At 38.1% G+C, this 20,580-nt stretch overlaps 2 protein-coding genes and 1 pseudogene across 6 annotated transcripts in view; 2 read left to right on the top strand and 1 right to left on the bottom strand.

The window, feature by feature from the left end:
- The window catches only part of LOC136041962 (zinc finger protein 502-like), a 58,305-nt gene extending 53,240 nt beyond the window's left edge, over positions 1-5,065 (top strand). For all 5 annotated transcript variants that reach the window (XM_065726779.1, XM_065726775.1, XM_065726776.1 and 2 more), the window contains exon 5: positions 3,481-5,065. In XM_065726779.1, the coding sequence (XP_065582851.1) occupies positions 3,481-4,406 (926 nt within the window). In that variant the 3' untranslated portion in view covers positions 4,407-5,065. The remainder of the gene's footprint in view (positions 1-3,480) is intronic.
- The window catches only part of LOC136041964 (zinc finger protein 271-like), a 184,777-nt gene that overhangs the window by 67,937 nt on the left and 96,260 nt on the right, over positions 1-20,580 (top strand).
- On the bottom strand, positions 10,269-10,421 carry LOC136041977 (U1 spliceosomal RNA; annotated as a pseudogene).

Here is a 20,580-nt window from a genome sequence, read left to right as displayed (position 1 = left end):
GCGTCGAGAGTCATGCTACATGGTGCCTCTATTTAGACCGGTCTCTTGCAAGGATGTGGACGTCCTCCTGAATATTTGCCATGGCTAAGAAGGTACCTGTCGTGTCCTTCCATCTGGTTGGGAGACGACCTCTTGGAGTGTCAGGGGCATGCGAAGGAGATGTTCTATCAGCGTAGTGTTTGTTGGACAAGTTAGACTGAAAAAGACGTTTGAGCAGTTAAGGCCAGGAGGTTCTCGTTGCTAACAAAATCGTTCCAGCGTAGTCCTACAATGCGGTGAAGATGTTTTGTTTGGGCTACATTTAAGGCGCTAAGCACAGACTGAGTTGCTGGCCAGGTTTCGGCTCTGTAAAGAAGTACGGATCCCACCGAAGCATTGTATATGCGCATCTTGGTCCTACGGCTGACAGAAGGTTTCCTCCAAAGGGCACTTAGTCTTCACACTACTGCTGAGGCTTTGGCGATTCGGTGCATTAGATCTTTGAGGATTGATCCGTCATTTGAGAGGATAGAACCAAGGTATGTAAATTCCTCAACAATCTCAACTAGTTTGTCACCGACCATTAGGACGGGTGGGGGACGTGGTGAGTTACGTGGATCGACAAACATAACTTATGTCTTTTGCCAATTAATCGACAGCCCTATCTTTAAGGCTTCGTCAGCAAGGAACTCTAGGACTTTTGTGAGCTTTGACGGTGAATCGAAGACAAGAGCAACGTCATCGGCATAGTCAGCGTCCAAAAGTACTCTATCGGCGTAATGCAACCCAAACTGGAGGCGGTTGGTGGTCGGAGTCATAATTTAGTCGATGACACAATTAAATAGCTCTGGAGCAGCAGCACAGTCCTGACGGGCTCCTGTATTGAGTTCAAAAAATGAGCTGCGTCTGCCATTGACTTGCAAGCAGCTCTCAGTCCCTTCATGGAGCCGCTCGAAAAGGTTGCAGCACTTCGCTGGTAGTTCCGTTGTTTTCAGTACGAGGCAGAGTGATTGCCGGTCGACAGAATCGAAAGCAGCCTTGAAATCCACAAAGGCAACGCTTTTTGTTTAAATTCTCGAGTCTTTTCTATCAGCTGCCGCATTGTGAATATTTGTTCCACGGTCGACCTTCGTGGCATGAAGCCAGTGTTGGATTCTTCGTTGGCTTCTGAGGAAAATGGTAGAGCGGTCCGGGAGGGTCATAACGAAGAGCTTCTCGGGCACAGAGAGCAGTGTGATGCCACGATAGTTGGAGCAGATTCTTGGACTGTCTCTCCATTTCCAGAGAGGCAGAATGATGCCCGCTCGCTAGTCTTTTGGATTCCATTCTGTACGAAATACTATGGAGAACAGTACTTGGAGCCAGAGAAGGGTCGCCGCCACGCCATATTTCAGCAGTTCTGCATTTATACCACAGACTCTTGGGGCTCGGTTGTTTTTCATCTGGTTCAGAGATTTCAGGATTTCTGTAGAGGTGAAAGGGTGTTGCACACTTTCACATGGGGCCTCAAAGGTGCTGGATGCAACTTGAAGAAGGTCAGGGTCGGGCTGGCTAACACAGTCCATGTTTAGAAGGGAAGAAAAGTGATCCTTCCAGGAAGACAGTTGAGTGTTCTCGTCAGTGAGAATATTTCCATCATTAGATATATCATGTATCCTATGGCCCTATCATCATGTGATAGGGCCTTGGGAGAATGATTTTCCATCTGTAAGATTCAAAAGTTGCTTGTATAGAGCGCATGTGTCACTCTTTCTGGCGGCCTCCTCAAGATCAGCGGCCTTTTTCTCGGTGAACAGCTTTCTGTCTCTGTGGAGGAATTTATTTCTTACGTCGTTTAGACGTCTGTAGGTAACCATGTCTTTCGCTAGGCGTGCTTTGCGACGCTGTTCAACAACATCTAGTTTCCTGCGATATCCAGGACTTTTCTGGGCTTCAGACGAGCGATAGCACTTTCAGCCGAAAGCAATTCGCCGTCCTTGAATAGTCGCCACGCTTCTTCAGATTCTGAAATTTGACCAAGACAGTCGAAACGATTTGAGATGGAGACAGCATAGACCTGGTGCGTGTTGGAGTTTGCGAGATTGTTCTGGTCTAATCTGGGGGGACGGTGATCACTTTTCTGGGCTTTCAGGCGTAGTCTAAGGTTAGAGACGGCAAGCCTGTGGTCGGTGTTTTCCAATTCTGCTCTTCTGTAAGTTCGGCAATTAGTTATAGAGGAACGCCAGCGTCTGGACACGATTATGTAGTCTAACATCTTTCTTGTTCATCCGTCATTGCTATATCTGGTATATTTGTGAACTTCTTTCCTTTGAAAAAGGGTGTTGGTGATCACAAGATCGTGCATGTTGCACAGCTGAAGGAGCCTTAGTCCATTGTCGTTCAACCAGTCGGGTTGAACAGGTCCTAGAACATCTTTCCAAACGCCGTGACATTGACATTGCCCCTGATCCCCGACATTGCCGTTGAAGTCGCCAAGAAGGGTTAAAACGTCATGAGGGGATACTTTTGCTAGGATGCTAGACAGCTGGGCGTAAAAACGATCTTTCATCTCATCTGAGGCTTGGTTTGTTGGGACGTGGCAGACAATGATGGTGCATTTTCAATGTTTATGCTGGATTTGCGCTGTTAGTATCCTGTCTGATATTTGCTCGTAAGAAAGGAGGCACCTCCTGGTCCGAGAGTCTAGCACAAGTGTGACTCCATTAGTTTCGGTTCTCTGGTCATCCGACCAGATTAGGCGATAGCCTTCACTAATGTCGTCAGCGTCGTTTTCTATAAGGTGAGATTCAGTTACACCTCTACAGCCACATCTAGCGTAAGCATTGAATTTGTTCCAGGGAAGTCAAGGGTCAGCACGTTCCAGGTGGCCAGGCGAAGACCACCTTGGTCAATAAGGTTCAAACGATGGTCAAATTTCGGTCCGGGGACATGCTGGAGGTCTTGAAGGGTAAAAAGAAAATCGATCATCCGAGGCAATCACTATTCGTTGCAATTAGGTTCGTGTGGAGGGTCGCAAGCCCAAACGACCCTAGGCCTGGGACATGATTAGCTAGAGGAGTCTAACTATTGAGTGCCCCTGGGGTGGGCTCCACCCACCATGTGAGGTTAAGGCCGCCCTTTGCGTGAAGCGTTTATTTAGGGGATTCCCCTATATCCAATGGTACGTGGTCAGCAGACCAAGGTCTGCTTCATTCCGGACGAGCTCCACCCACCACCAAATTTGTTATAACCTAAAACAAAATTTTAATCCCGTATGACTATCAAGCTGTAAAGCTGATAAAGATTTTCTGTATTATTATTCCAATTCTAATTCGTCTATGAAATGAAACTAATTTTAAGTTCCGTTCTTACATTTTTGTTTCATTCAAAAGTGGTAGGCAATTATCAGTAAAACAATTATGAGTTGTAGAATGTTCACCTTTCATTTGTAACTGCCTTGATGTCTGATTATTGAATCGTTTTCACCTTATTTAATTTTAATAAAATAATTTTTTACTATAGGGATAATTCATTCTACTGTGTGCAGTTCTGATGGTGTGGGTCAACCAAAACTCTTTGGCCAAAAACGAATTGTGAAGGGGAAGAAGCTGACAGAGAAGGCTGGTCATTTAAGTTATAAGAAGCTGACAGAGAAACCGTATAAGTGTGATATATGTGAGAAAACTTTTTCTCGGTCAAGCAATTTGATTCAGCACCAAAGAATACATACTGGTGAGAGACCGTATAAGTGTGATATATGTGAGAAAACTTTTTCTCAGTCAAGCAATTTGACTCAGCACCAAAGAATACATACTGGTGAGAGACCGTATAAGTGTGATATATGTGAGAAAACTTTTTCTGTGTCAAGCCATTTGATTACGCACCAAAGAGTGCACACTGGGGAAAAACTGTATAAGTGTGATATATGTGAGAAAACTTTTTCAGTGTCAAGCCGTTTGATTAGGCACCAAAGAGTGCACACTGGGGAAAAACCGTTTAAATGTGAGGTCTGTGAGAAAACTTTTTCTCAGTCAACCAATTTGATTCAGCACCGAAGAGTACATACTGGTGAGAAGCCGTTTAAGTATAAACTGTATAAGTGTGATATATGTGAAAAAATATTTTCTGTGTCAAGCAGTTTGATTAGGCACCAAAAAGTGCACACTGGGGAGAAACCGTATAAGTGTGATTTATGTGAGAAAACATTTGCTTGGTCAAGCAGTTTGATTCTTCACCAAAGAATACATACTGGTGAGAAACCGTATAAGTGTGATATATGTGAGAAAACTTTTTCTCTGTCACACAATTTGATTGATCACCAAAGAATACATACTGGTGAGAAACCATACAAGTGTGATATATGCGAGAAAACTTTTTCTGTATCAAGCCATTTGAATAGGCACCAAAGAGTGCACAATGGGGAGAAACCGTTCAAGTGTGGTATATGAATATTCTTCTAAATTGAATCTTAATAATCATATACCAACCCATTCTTAGAAAAAGTGCTAGTTCATATTGTACAATAACAATATGTATGGTCTTGCTGAACCCTATTATACCTCTTCTTCTTTTTTATCCTGTTTCTTTATATTTTTATCAGTTCATTAATTAATTCAATTTCTGTGGGAAAATTTAGTTTATTTCTTTGGTGATTTTTGTTTTGCTTATTGTTTTAACTTTTTCATTGCCTTTTGCTATGACCCCCCCTCCCCTCCAAAAAAGAACTCAGTGTATGTATTCCTGTTGAGTAAACACCTCTGTAAAGTCCATTTTATTCTTCTTTTAATATTTTTCCCAATTTTCTTTACTTATCCTTTGGATCCATTGATTCGTGGAATATTTGTGTTGATTTCTAGATCTATTTTTCTTTTGTTGTTTGTTTTAACTTGTTCCTTCCTTTGGCTATGACTTCCTCCCTCCCCCAACAGAAGACTATGTGTAGGCCTGGTTGAGTTAAAACCCCTGTAAAGGCTATTTTATTCTTCTTTGAATGTTTTCCCAATTTTTTGAAAGTTTCCCTATGTATTCTTTGGACTAAAACATTGTGATTAAAGATTACTGTAGGTTTCAGTTTTTTGCTTAGAATATTAAATCTTTAAAACCTTGATTGTCACCAAGATTTATTCTCAGGGAAGAAGGGGAGGGTGTCTGCTCAATAAGTGAGTGTCCCAAATTTGCGACGTTCTTATAAGTGACCATGAAGTCTTGTGAAAATAAAGAAACGAGAAATATTGGTTAATCCATACAATCAGGTTCAAAAGCAGCTAAAGCTTTATATTCTATTGTGATAACTTTGGAAACAACTTTTGTTCTGTTTGGGTTTCTTGACAACAAAATGATGTGGGAAGAAATAGCCGGATGATTGTATCAAATTTTGACCCATTATTCCAGTTTATTTTTCTCAAAATTGGCCAAAAATTTTAACATTTCGACTAGCTCAAAACTCTGGTTTGTTGAATGGATAGGGGGGGGGGGGGGCTGTGGCAATGACTAAAAACTATATTCTGGGCCAAGTAGACATAATTAGAAAAAAAGAAGCTCCGTGTTCATGTTTGGGATATTTGCGTATGATAAAAAATTACAAACCTAGTCTTTTGAGCCACTTGTTTTATTTTTTTTTCATTTTTTTAGACCAGGGCACTTTGTATAGAAGGAATTGTTGCAGTAATTTCGAAATGGGCACATTTGATTGGAAATTGAAAGACCAAGTATCCTTTCTAAAAGTACAAAATAATTGGAGGATAATCGTCTTTCGCTCCTTCACCAGTCATTTCTCAAAACACGTCCAATAAAAAATTTTCAGATATCCCTTGAGTTCAGCGTGGTTGAAAGGTCCAGTAATTGTGTCTTAGAGGATGAAAATCCCCAACATCCCTCAGGACAAGCAAGGGCTATAAATTATATTTGTTGCCTGTTATTGTGTTATTGAAGGGGTGGTTTTATAAACTACTGGGGGAGGGACTCATTGGAATAAAAATCTCTAGTTTAAGTGGCCTTTTTAAGAGTCTAAAGTGACCAAAGGGTAACAATGCCCCCTGCATCTCTTTTTTCCCCAGATACATTCGATAGAAATTTTGAGATAGCCATTTTGTTCAAAATAGTCTTATGATCATATAAGAAGAATCTCGGGGTTGAAACTACCCCTCAGAACCCTGAGCCGCTGTTGTAAGTTGTGTCCTTGGGACTTATAAGGTTTTTTATTGAAAGGGTGGTAATATAAACTTTAGGAGATGCTTATTTAATTTGAAATTGAAATTTGTAATTCCCTTTTAGGAGTCAAAATTGGTTAAGGGCAACTAGCCTCCTCAACACCCTGTTTTCTTCAACCGCATCTAAAAAAAATATGGCAATGACTCCAGGGTTGAGGCAACTAACCATAGCCCCGTGAAAAGGGTTGTGAAATATGCCTTGGAAGCATACAATTTTACGTGGAGTGGTAGTTCCTATAAACTTCGAATGATGCTAATTTAATCGAAAATTGAAAGTTATAATGCCCTTTTTAAGAACCAAAAGTTAATTTAGGGCAGCCAGTTTTTTCTCTTTTTTTCAATTTCTTTAGCACAAATACTTTAACGAAAATTATTTAAGTTCAATTCATGGAAATTAAAGGGGCTATGCCATATCCAGTGCCCCCTCCTCCACATCCGATATTTTTGTTTGATACATTAAAACGTAACGCAATACATTTAAACAAATTTTTGTTGCGTTTTTCTAACCTATTTATAGCCCCTCCCCAACAAAATAAAATTCTGGACATGGCCGTGGAGAGGGGAAAAGTATTCCTCTTAATCAAGCGAAGGGAAGTTCGTTGTTTTTCTCAATTTCTTTAACAAAAACACGAAAAAAATCAAGCCCTTTTTTATAATAATTATACCACTAAAAGATTTTCTTGAGTCGGGAGGGGAAATGCAGAATAAAAGTCTTGCAAGAAAATACCTTCCTCTCCCCATTGAAGCTACTGGTATTCATACATACTACTGCGTAATGATACAAGCTATATTGTGAGAGTATGAAATTTGCTCCAAAGACGGACAGAAAAGGTGAAGTTTTATCACCCAAGCAAAATACACAGAAACAATACAACAAGACTTTATCAGGTAAATGATTGCTTACTTTATTTTATTAGTTTTACCCTTTTCATTTGTCGTTTACTTGATTTATTCTATAACTTAGTTTTGTTACTAACAATGTACCTAGAAGACTGTATTTAAGAATAGATGGCCTTCAAGTACAATTCCAGTTTTTTAGTAGAATTTCAGTCTAAACTTATTAAACAAACATAAGTTTTGAACTATAAAAAACGGTGGCGTAATTTGAAATGGAGCAGGGGGAGGGGATCTACTCCTCCCAGACCAAGGCTTGCCTCCTTCTCCCCCCATACCTCAGTTTGGCCCCAAGCTGAATTTAATTTCTTCCGAAATCTTGTCAAAACTATGATAAACCTACATATTTGAAGCATCAATAGACATAAATCAGCTTTTTAGTGCATATTTACATTTACAGTACTAAATAATACCTTAGGGAACTAAATAGCTTTTTAGTGTTTACGGCCATTTTCACTTGATTTTTGAAAATTGGCTCCAACTTTTTCCCTACCCCAGGCTTTGATTTTGACGAAATTACCCCACTCTAGGAAAGCAAGCAAGCTATTAAGAGGAAGCGAACCCCTCACATGCGTAATAATTTCTGTTGATGCGGCTCCTTACTTTCAGTTGGGAAAAGTTTTTCATATTTATTGTTTCATTTTTTTTAAATTCTGGAAAATTATGCGCCCCCTTCATGGAAATTCTCTTCCCCCATGACAAATTCCTCCATGGAAAGTATCCCCAACATAACCCCTGCTTTAGCAGTGGTGTAATTTGAAATGGGGGAGGGGTAACTGCTCCTCCCAGACCAAGGCTTGCCCCCCAGACCTTTTTTTGCACTAATTTGCTTGCCCCCCGATGTTTTGGTTTAGTTTCCCTTTTAATTCATATGTGTTTTTCGTGTGTTTTATGCTTCGTTATTTTTTTTTTTGAGCTTTTGGACTTTTTTTAGTGTCGCTTTTAATTTGTAGATATATATGTTTATTTCTTGTTCTTTTCTGTATCATTAAATTTTCTTGTCCCCTTCCCTTTTTTTCTGACTTGTATTTGTTCAACTTTAGTTTGACCGATTTTTTTTTTTTTTTTTTTACTCATAATTTGATTATTCATTATTATTAGTGTTTTTTGCTTTGTTTGCTTTGTTAATCGACTCCGAAGTCTGAATTCGGCCCTTTGAGGGCTTGTGATAGTGATTTTTTTGAAATAAATATCTTATCTAAGACCTCAGTTTGCCCCTCAAGCTGAAATTTAGTTTCTACCAAAATCGTCTCAAGACTAAGATTAACCTACATAATTCATGCATTTTCCTAAATAGATCAGTTCTTTTGCACATACTTACCTTTACCTTTTTCAGTACTATATAGTACCTTTAAGGAACTAAATGGCTTTTTTAGTTTTTAACTACAAACTTCCCCCCCCCCACCTGTTTTGGATTTTGACGAAATAATGCCACTCTAGGAAAACAATAGAACATGAAACAAAAGTCCTTTTAGATGGACTCGAGCTAGAAGGACTTAAGTAGAAAAATGTAGTACGGGAAAAGTTTCATTCCAAGATGGTAGTGTCATTTGATATTTCAAGTGCAGAAGATCATTTACCTTATGGAGTAATATTCTATATGGACTTGTACTAGTTTTTTTCAGATTTCTTGAGCAATGCTTTGCCCTTTACTTTTGAGCCTAAATTAACTACGTGGCTATGCTGTAAGGATAACAAATCAAGAAATAATTACTTTCTAAGACGAAACAAAAGAGGACTAAATTTTTAGTTTGGACTTGGATTGCTTTTACATCATCTAAGGGATTACGAAATAAATATTGGAATTGTTTCCTTCCCATCTAGTATACGCCCATTGGGCCCTCACAAAATCTTCTCCCTCTGGAGGAAAAAAGATTTCTGTAAAATTTAGTATGGTTTAGCAGCAAGGCCTGCTATAGAAACAAGGACCAGCCCTGACCACACCAATTCCTTGTACCAAATATCTCACAGAATGCGCTTTAATCATCAACTAAATGAATTCATTCTTCATTGAAAGATTCTAATATATAGACCAAGGAATCATTAGTTAAGGTGCCAGAATGCCATACTTCAGACTCCCCGAATGTATCAACGAAGATAAAACTTTGAGATGGTAAATCATAGGGTTTTTGGATTATTTGTGTTCAGGCTTCTCCTTCCTCAGAGACCGTTCTCTCGTTATTCTCATTCTTTCTTAATATGGAGGATTGCCCGTTGATTTTTTTTTCGCTCCACATACACCATTGTCTCTTGAATCCTGTTCTCCCGCTAGACAGAGTATTGTGCCTAGAAACATAACGAGGAACCAAAGAGACTAAAATAGTTAGTAGTATCAGGCTAGAAACCTTTGGAATCCCGAAATGAAAGGATTTTCTTCTATAAGATCTCAAAACTCCTCATTTTAGAGGAATCTCCTAAAATGGAATGGGAATAAAGTTCCTAGACGAAGGGAGAATGAGTGCTCAAACAGAATGGGGACTCAAGAGCACTTAGGAGTGGACTTGTTATTGCACCAAGCCAAGAGAGCCTTCGAGTATCCCTTACCCGCTTAAAATTAGCTTCCTCGGATGTAATCTGCAAAGACGACAACAAATACTTAGCCAACAACTTGTCAACTGAAAAGCTTTAGGTAACTAGGCGAATAATGACACTAATTACGTCTACTTCACTATAAACATAGCTTATTTTGAAATCCCCGGAAGGTGTGCCGCATTTCATAATTACTGTCCCTTTTTGCTATCTGCCCATAATTTCACAATTTGTTTTTCATTTTTGAAAAAATTTAATTTTTGTTCATACATGACTTCAATTATCCTGCATTTTCGAGGGTTACTTGTCTGATCACTAATCAAGATCGTTTACTCAAGTAGTAGTCCTGCTGACCTCTCAGTAGCCTCTCTGACTTAATCTAAGTACCAGCAATTTGATTCAAGTCCTAGTTCAATTTAAAAATCAAAATTCAATAATTACAGAGTATTTTAAAAAACAAAATATATAACAGCAACTGGTCATTCCGACAATCATTTTCTTTAGCCCAAGGCTAAGAAAAACTCAATATTTTTATTTAAGAAATGTTTTGGAGAAAACATAAGAACAATTTTCTATAGAGTAGACGCCCAATGATCTATTTTGAATGTTGCTATATTTGTCTTAACAACAATTAATTGTAAAGTTCTTCCTTTAACAGACTCAATAGTTTACTACGGTAAAAGGGTAGTCCTCTACCACCAAAAATTACACTGCTGAGTAACCCCCATGTGGGGTAATCACAGGTGTCAGCCAATACTAAGTGCAATAGATATGCCTCACCCTGGTAGTGCCTCCTTCATGATTAATGCAACTCCTCAGCCAAGTAAACATGATTGCTAGAAATCGTAATCCCATGTTATAAAATAGGTTGTCTTAAATGCGAACCCAAGTCCATGTAAAACAAACATAGGTATACACTAACCGATCACTGGAACTTTGTAGGGACACTGGAATGGATAACCTTCTGAGATTCCCGAAATTCGTATTTTATTTCCTCTAATCCATCAAGGTGTACATTAACTGGTGACTGGTTTCATGTTACATAGCTTACTTCAACCTAAATTTAAAAATAAAAAGACTGTTGGTTCAGTATTGAAACCTACTGACAAGTATAATAATCGCTACCGTCCCAATATGTTTTTAGATTTGTTTTTTCTTCAACACCAATTTCTGAGCCTATCAACCTTAGGATTCTTCCCAATGTCTTTCAATTTTTCTTCGAATTCTTTCTTACTTTTGTGTATTCCTAAACTAGACACTACATCCTATTAAAAGTTAAGTCCCACCAGAGAAAAGCCTTTTCTTATCTTTGAGCTTTGGTCCAAAATCAACAAACCTCCCTGCTCCAAAGAACAAAACAAAATAATCATAATATTTTTCCAAGCACGGGAAAAGAAATCAAAATCTGGTCATTTAGATCGAAATTGGATTAAGTCCTACTTAAATGGAGCAAATGTTAACTTTGCCATGCACAAAAAGATTCACAAAGCATAATCTGACAGAGAATCATTTTTATTGGCTGCCAGTGACAGAAATTTGTTCCAATCGTGGCTCTGCCGGTTCTTTTTCTTTGGTCCAAGTTAGTTTAGCTAGCCTAAATGGGTAATACAAGTTAGAAACTCCTGATGAAGCAAGAAGTATATTTTGAGCTTCTAATCAGTACTAGTTCAAACTTGTTCTTAGGCATTAGGTTAAGTTCAGTAAAACAAGGCTTAACTTAAATATGGGTGAGTTATATAGCCTAAGGGTTAAGTCAAAATAGGGTTGATTTAAAAGGGGGTTCATTTGAATGAGGGCTTAGTTAAACGGGGTTGAGCTGTACGGTGACTCAGTCAAACTAAAGATATCAAAGTGATTAAGTGCAATTTCTCAGAGCCAATCTAGCTTTTTTAGCAGCCTGTCTCAAAGGTCTTTTCGTATCTGGTATTAAATTTGAGTATAAAGAATTTAGTGAGTATTCTCCTAAGTCCCTGTTCAAAGAAATATTATTATTTATTTTGAGATTAATTTTGATTGATTCTCGAACCCCATGTTTTATCTCCAAATCATTACTGATGAGTGAAGACTTTTCAAAAAGTATCGTGTGGGACGGATTATTAAATATATGCCAACCCAAAGCAGAATCAAAGGAGTTGTTGGAACTATTTGAAATTAATGCCTCGTCTGTGACTTTTTTATGCTGTTGTAACCGTTTGTCTAGATTCTGATGGGTCCTGCCGACATAGTAATTCCCACAATTACAGGGTATTTGATAGACCCCTCTTTGGTGAGTAACTGGGTTCTTATCTTTACCGGAATTTAAGAAATGAATGATTTTAAAATTATTAGTAAAAACTACGTACATATTTTTTTGTGCAAATATTTTTTAATTTAGTTGTGTTTATAATAGTATTGAACCAGCTACGAAAGATATGAAACCTTATTCCCAAGTCTTTAAAATATAAATTACATTTAAATGCTCGGAAAGAAGCACAATTCGCCCATAGACTATAGTTAAAAACCTTTGTCCATATTATTAAGGACAAAAAAAAAGAAGAGACATAATTTCTCCAGAGAGAAAATCGTTGGAAACTTTTTTGCTGGAAAACCTGTCCACTGTTGATTTTGCTCAAGTTGTTAGATTAGAAAGGAATTTGTTTCGCCACGATTTTTGCTTGTCCAAGGAACGCCTCTATAAGAAATTGGAAGGCTTGCGAAATGAATCTTCTATGAGAAACCGTATTTATTCTCCAAGATTTACTCCTGGACCTTCTATTGTTAACCTCTCTTCTAAAACATTGGAACCCCAGGAAATCGAAACATGGAAAAAGGTCCAAATTCTCTTTTCTACCGAAACAGGTTCCTGTGGCAGATACAGTTTCCTCTCCAGAGTCCGCTTCCATAAACACTATCTTTCTGTTTCTAACCCTGATGAAGTTAGATCTGGTCTTATAAATACCCTTTATAACACCCAAAAAAAATTTAAGCCTCCTACCACTTCTACACCAAAAAATTTGCACGACGTAATAATACTATCTAATCTCCGAAAAGATCCTTCTATTATAGTACTTAAAGCCGATAAAAGCAATTCATTTGTTGTCATGAATACGACAGAGTATGACAAAAAAATTCTTTCGCATTTATATGACACAATTACATATAAAACAATAACTCATGATCCTACTGATCAGTTTGCTAATAATATTATAAATGAATTAAAGCAGCTAAAACAAAATGGTAAAATCACCCCACAATAATACAGTAATTTTTTCCCCATGGTAGTTTCTGTCCTAAACTCTACGGTTTACCAAAAATACATAAACAGGGTTTTCCCTTAAGACCTATCTTAGCGTGTACTAAGGCCCCCGCTGCCAATATTGGGAAATGGCTTTGCACAGCTTTCAAACCTTTATTGTATTCTCAAATTCCTATATTCGTAATTTGGCAGATTTGGTTGAAAAACTTAGTAACACAAGTATTTCAGATGACACAATAGTTAGTAGTTTTGACATTGTTTCCATGTATACAGATATAGATGTGACTATTTCTGAGGAATTATTAGAAAACAAAATAGAAGAAAATTACCACTTATTCGAGGCTTCAAGTGAAGTTTAAATGACTCTGGTTAAAATTTGTAATGTTTTCTCTGTATTTTCAATTTCGCGATTATTTTTAACAGCAAACAATGGGTTACCCATGTGGGCACCTTTATCCGGGCTTCTGGCAAATATTTATGTCGAGAACCTTGAAAATTGGGCATTAAATTCTTATTTTTTAAAACATGTCTTTGGGGTCGTTATATGGATGACGTGATTTCACTTTGGCATTATGGGGTAGCTGAACTTCGGGGCTTCTTAGATCATCTTAACACTTACGACCGAAATTTGTGGTTCATCCTTGAAGTTGAAATTGAAAATAAACTACCGTTTTTAGATGTGTTAATTATTCGTAATACTGATCAACTGGATTTTACTATCTATCGAAAGCCAACACATAACAATAGATATCTTCACTTTAATTCAAATTACCCCCCAACAAGTAAAAAGAGCATTTGTAACTTCCCTCATTGATTGTGCCCTGAATATTTGCTCCGATTCGTATATAAATGCAGTAATAAACTTTATCAGAGATATTCTTTTTGGTAATGGATACCCCATTCCTTTTGTTAATAAAATAATTAGCCGTAGAATAAAAAGACATTCTTGTAAAACCGAAGAAGATAATTAACAATGTGAGGCAACTGATAAGCCCTTAAATATTGTCTATCTTCCTTATATCCCAAAAATCACAACAAAATTAAAAAAATATTTGCACAGAACATAATCTGTTCGTAGTTTTTACTAATAATTTTAAAATCATTAATTTCTTAAATTCCGGTAAAGATAAGACCCCATTTACTCGCCAAAGAGGGGTCTATCAAATACCCTGTGATTGAGGAAATTACTATGTCGGCAGGACCCATCAGAATCTAGAAAAATGGTTACAACAGCATAAAAAAGACATATACAAGGCATTAATTTCAAATAGTTCCAACAACTCCTTTGATTCTGCTTTAGGTTCTGCTTTTTGATTCTGCTACAGAAATCTGTTTTTGTCCAAAGGGAGAAAATTTTGTGAGGGGCTCATGGGCCTGTAGGAGGCTGGAAGGAAACGATTCTTGTATCTATTTCTTAATCCATTAGATGATGTAAAAGCGAGCAAAGTCCAAGCTACACTTAGTCCTCTTTTGTTTCGGCTTAGAAAGTAACTATATATGGATATGTTATGCTTACAGCATAGCCACTTAATTTATTTAGGCTAAAAATTAGAGGAAAAAGCATTTCTCAAGAGATCTGAACAAAACTAGCACAAGTCCATGCATAATATTACGCCATTACGTATTGATCTTCTGCACTTGAAAAATCAAAAGATACCACCATCTTGGAATGCAACTTTCCTCGTAGTACTTTGTTTCTTCTAGTCATTCTAGGTCGTCATTCTAGCTCATTCTAGCTCGTTCATTCTAGCTCGTTCAATTCATTCTAGCTCGAATACATCTTATAGGACTTTTTTTCATTTCCTTTGCTTTTATACAGTGGCACAATTTTGTCAAAATCCAAACTTGAAGGGGGGGGGGGGGTGAAGTTGGAGCCATTTGTCGAATGTTGTGACCAAGATGGGCCCAGGATTGCACAAAGCCTCCAACTTACTGGAGGTCCCAGGGACTTCTTGCTGTCCGGTTCTAAGCCGGCTTAAGCGCTTTGGTGTAGACTTGAGAAGATATGTTGGTCCCCATCCTGCACTGGTATCTGGGATCACTGCTTTTCTTGAGGCCAAAATAATTTCAAAGATTTAAAGAACATGAAAATTGGAACTTGGAATGTTACGACGTTAAAAAATGACTATCGCATCGACATTTTGACTGACGAATTCAGACGGTTTGAACTGGATTTATTAGGAGTTTCAGAAACTCATATCCCAGGGGTAGGAAGCATGAAATTAGGTGACATAGAATTGGTTTACTCAGGAAGGAAGGATGGGGTACATAGACAGGGAGTAGGGCTCATGATGAATAAGGAAGCTGCTAAGTCTTATTTAGGCTGGGAAGGTATTAATAATAGAATACTAATTGCTCATTTTATGACTAAAAAGTTTAGGGTATCAGTTATAGTAGTATATGCCCCCATTGAACCAACTGATGGAGATACTAGTGACTCAGATGAATTTTACTTACAGTTACAGGAGCAAATAGACAGGGTACCAGGTAGAAATATGGTGTTTTTGCTAGGAGATTTTAATGCCCAGGCTGGTAGAAAAAGGGATAGATGGTATCCTAGCCTAGGTAAATTTGGTGTAGGAAAAGAAAACAGTAATGGCTATAGGCTTTTGCAATTTTGTAGGTATAACAACCTAGTCTAACCAATACGGTGTTTGGTCACGAAATGGCCCATAAGTTGACATGGTATTCACGTGATGGTAAGACAGCAAACCTTATTGATTATGTTATTGTAAGCAGAAGACTAGCAGGATCAATACAAGATACTAGGGTGTATAGCAGTGCCATTATTGATGTTAAAAGTAAAGATCACCATCTAGTAGTGTCTAAGGTTAATTTAAAGCTGAAATTTTGGAAGAGTAACTCCCTCCCGGAAAGTTATGATGTTGGTAGACTTCAGGATGAAAATTTGAGAAAAAAATTCTAGGAACAGTTGAGTACTAAACTTGAGGGTTTAAAATTTGACAATGTGGAAGATGGATGGAATAATTTCAGAAAAACAATTTGTGAAGTTGCTGATGGTGTCCTAGGGAAGAGTGCTAAGACAGCAACTAGGAATATTAGTGAAAAAGCTTTAGGTTTAATAGAGAGTAGAAGGGGTTTGTATAAGAATTATCTGAGCGATAGGTCGTATGAAAACAAAAGGAATGTAAAGAAAGTGGAGAAAGCATTAAAATATGAACTAAGGAGATGTGAAATGGAGGCGATGGATAAAATTGCTGAGGATCTGGAAGATGCGGCTAGACGGCATAATAGTAAAATATTATACTGGCATGTTAATAAATTGAAAGGGAGTAGCCAATCCGGACTAGTCCCAGTTAAAGATAGAAATGGAGCCACAATTAGTGATAAGGAAAAAGTTAAAGAAAGATGGGTGGAACATTTTGAGAATGTGCTAAACCGAAATACAGTTGCAAGAAAAGATATAGATGAAAATGAAAAAGTTTGTGATACCTTGGATGAGAAGGAAGATTTGTTTAGTGAGGAAGAATTAGCGACAGTACTAGAAGGATTAAAAAATAATAAGGCCCCAGGTGCTGATAGTATGATTAATGAGTTCCTTAAATATGGTGGCTCTGAGGTTAGGAATAAGCTACTGAAGATTTTGAACATGATTTTTGAAAAAGGGAAGTACCCAATGATTTTAGGAAAACCTTAATTAAACCACTGTATAAGAAAGGTGACAAGAGTGAGTGTCGTAAGTATCGAGGCATTAGTCTGGTCTCTGTAGGTATCAAATTACTGAGTAATATGATACTTTCTAGACTGAGACATGCTGTAGATAAAGTTTTAAGGGAAGAACAATGCGGTTTTAGAAAAGGTAGAGGATGTGTCGACCATGTTTTCACTCTTAGGTTAATAATTGAGAAGTCCCTTCATTGTAAAACACCTTTGGTCCTTAGTTTTACTGATTATGAGCAAGCTTCCGATTCTGTTGATAGAACAGCGTTAACAAAGGTCTTATCGTTATATGGTATACCAGAAAAATACATTAAAGTGATTTGTGCTATGTACGAGAATAATACTGCTGCGGTTAAGGTAGGAAATGAGGTTAGCAACTGGTTTTGTATTAAATCAGGAGTTAAGTAGGGTTGTTTTCTATCCCCCTTTATATGGATCATTTTGATGGACTTAAGGAGCACAGGAAAGGCAATTGGAGACCTTGGAATCAAATGGGGAGGAAGAACGCTCCTTGACTTAGATTATGCTGATGATTTAAGCATATTAGACGAAAGTGTGAGCAAAATGAATGAATTTTTAGAGGTTTTACGAGTTCAGGGTGCTAAAATAGGCTTGAAAATTAATGTTGAGAAGACTAAGTCACTAAGGCTAGGAATAAGTGAAGATGAACAGGTGACCTTAGGTAACCAAAAGATTGATCAGGTTGGGAGCCTCAGTAACGTTGGTAGTATTATTAGTAAAGATGGTGGGAGCAGTGAAGATGTTAAAAGTAGAATAGCTAAAGCTCAGGGTGTTTTTTCACAGTTAAAAATTTTTTGGAAGAATAGAAAGATAAGCCTACAAACCAAGATTAGAATATTGGAAGCTACAGTGATGACAGTGGTCAAATATGGCTCTGACCGTATTTCAAACAGTAGGTTGTACGAAAAGTGTGGTGCTATCCCGCTTTCTGGGGCTATAATGAAAGAATGGTTGAGATTGCTAGGCCACGTTCTACGGATGAAGGATGACAGATTACCGAAGATTGTCCTTTTTGGCCAACCATCTGGGGCTACACGGAAAGCAGGTCGTCCTTGTCTGGGTTGGGAGGATGTCATAAATAAGGATTTAAAGGAAATGGGAACTTCCTGGGAGGGTATAAAGAGGGAGGCTTTAAATAGATTAGGTTGGAGGAGGAGCGTGCGTAGCTGTGTTGGCCTCAGGCGGCTTGGTGCTGCAGTGAGTTAGTAGTAGTAGTAGTAGTAGTAGTATGTGAAAATTTGCAGCAAAAACTAAAAAAAAGCCATTTGTTACCACAAAGGCACTTGTTAGTGCTATAAACGGATTATAAAGGTACTTTATAGTACTATAAAGGTAAGTATGTACTAAAAAATGATCTCTTTCTGTTGATGCCTGAATTTTTAGGTTTGTGCTAGGTTGGCAGGATTTTGGAACAAACTAAATTTCAGCTAGGTGAGGAGGAATTGAGGTTGGGGAGGGGGGGGGGGGGCAAACCGAAGTCTGGGAGGGGCAGTTGCTCTCCTCCAAGCTACATTTAGTCCTCTTTTGTTTCGTCTTAGAAAGTAACTATATATGGATTTGTTATGCTTACAGCAGAGCCACATAATTTATTTAGGCTAAAAATTAGAGGACAAAGCATTCCTCAAGAAATCTGAACATAACTAGCACAAGTCCATGCATAATATTACGCCATGACTTATTGATCTTCTGCGCTTGAAAAATCAAAAGATACCACCATCTTGGAATGCAAAACCGAAGCCTGGGAGGGGCAGTTGCTCTCCCTGCCCCATAGCAAATTACGCTCCTGCTTTTCTATGGTTCAAACCTTAGGATTGTTTAATAAGCTTAGACTCAAATTCTACTATAATTTTGAATTATACTTGATGACCATCTATTCTTCAATACAGTCTTCTGGCTACATTGTTAGTAACAAGGTCGAAATATAGAATTAATCAAGTAAATGACAAATGAAAAGAATAAATAATTATAAAATGAAGTAACCATTCATTTTTCTGGTAAAGTTTCACTCTTTCGTGTCTTTGTATTTTTCTTAGGTGATTAAAAATTCAGCTTTTGTGTCCATATTTGAAGAAAATTTAATAATGTCTTAATATAACTTGCATTGTTACCATTTAGCATATATGAATACCAGTGGCTTTAATTGGGAGAGGGGGATTTTTTCTACAAGATGTTTTTCTTGCCTTCCCCCTGCTAGATTCAAAGAAATCTTTTCGTGGCATTATCATTGAAAAGGGGCTTGTTTTTGGTATTTTTGTTAAAGAAATTGAAAAGACAACGAGATTCCCCTTCCTGGACTTCGAAGAATGCTTTTTCGCTCCCCTCTCCCTTGGGCTGTGTCTGGAAAATCCTATTGGAGGGAAGGAAACAAAAAAATTATAAAACCCATCGGAAACTTTTTTAAATGCATTGCGCTACTTGTCCGGCCTTGTCTCCTAGTTTCCATGAATTGACACTTTTGATCTATACCAATGGTGTCAACTGGTGGACTGATAATTTTCATCGAAAATGAGGGTGTTTTTCTTGGGTATTTTTGTACAAGATTGTAAAAACACAAGATAATTGTCCTCTCTGGATTATGAAAATTACTTTTCTCTGCCCCCTCCCAATTACTGTGAATTAACGTCGTTCGTCAATACTAGTTCTGACTATTGTTAGCTAAAGGAACAAGACACTATCAGTGGTGCCATTTGGGGAGGACAGGGGTGAAAAAATTCCCACCCCAGATTTTCTAGGGGCACAAGCTTCCACCACAAGGGCCCTTTGCCGGCCATAGTAATCCATTATGTCCAACATAATCCATTCTGGCCAATTGATTTGAAATTACTGCGCGCCTATTAACCATGAAGCTATTAACCAAAGAGCGTAATTACCTGACGACCCTTGGGGTAATTACGCACTTTGCTATTAACCAGTAACCGAGGGAACCAATGGCGAAGCACGGGCAGAGGCAGCTGGGCTCCAGAAGAAGATGGAATCGTTCTTTGTTATCTTCCAATTGCACTACAGAGAAGCAATTATGTGAGCGACGAACTCGCTGTCTCAGCAGCTCCAGGCCGTCGACTTGGCTATTTCCCGATCGCGCACCCTGATTCAGGCCACAAGAAGCCAACTCACCGACCTGCATTCAGACGCCTCATTCGTGTCGCTTTTCCAGAAGGCTAAAGAGTTTGTGACAGGACTCGAAATTGAAGTAACTGCTGTGAATGAGCCCGCGACTAGGTCCTCCTCTGTTGGCCAGATAGGACGACCTTGAAAAACTCAAAAGATCACCAGGCATCTGAAACAATTTGTGACAACTTAGACGCTAGGAAAAAACTTCATCGAATCTGGCATTCGGACTAAAACTTTGGCAAATGAAATGAAGTGAGAGTACTTCAAGACTTTCGACCGTCTACTAGCCAAATTTGACAGAAGGTTCACAGATAACTTGCCAATGTTGAGCACACTCGAAGCATTGGATCCATGCTCGACCAAGTTTATGGAAATAGTTTCTCAAGCGTTTTTCTGCTCTTTACGGTGAGATGGATATCGACGACATTCTTGTCGAATCTCAAGCTGGTATTGCCAAGCGTTTCTTGCTCGATGAGAAGAAAAGGCTGGAAAACCTCCTAGATATTGCCGACCATCTTTAGGCATTACCAGTGGCTTACTCGGAAGTAATTTAAGTACTTTGTATTGCTGTGATAGCAGCGAGGAATGAGCGTTTGTTTTCAAGAATAGAAATAGTGAAAAACCACTTGCAGTCTACAAGAGGAGATGATCGTCTCAGTCACCTCCTTTTGATATTTGCAGAGAAGTATTTAGTAAAAAATTTAGAATACGACCAGCTTGTTGACGATTTTGCAAAGATGAAACCTCAGCGGTTCACCTTGTTACCTTGAGTGTTGTAATATTTTCTCTTATTATGATTTTCCTTCTTGTAAATATATTCGATCTAATAGATTTCTGCTGAAGGAAAACCGAGATTTTGGTTACAACACTCAGCTAACAATGAAGATTACTTTCACTGACATATTGTTTACTTAAATAAGAAATTTTCTCGCTGATGAAGGC

The sequence above is a fragment of the Artemia franciscana genome, unplaced genomic scaffold (assembly GCF_032884065.1).
Source record: "Artemia franciscana unplaced genomic scaffold, ASM3288406v1 PGA_scaffold_52, whole genome shotgun sequence".
In the NCBI taxonomy this organism is placed as follows: Eukaryota; Metazoa; Arthropoda; class Branchiopoda; order Anostraca; family Artemiidae; genus Artemia; species Artemia franciscana.
The sequence above is the reverse complement of the archived record's forward strand: the minus strand, read 5'-3'. Positions and strand labels throughout refer to the sequence as shown.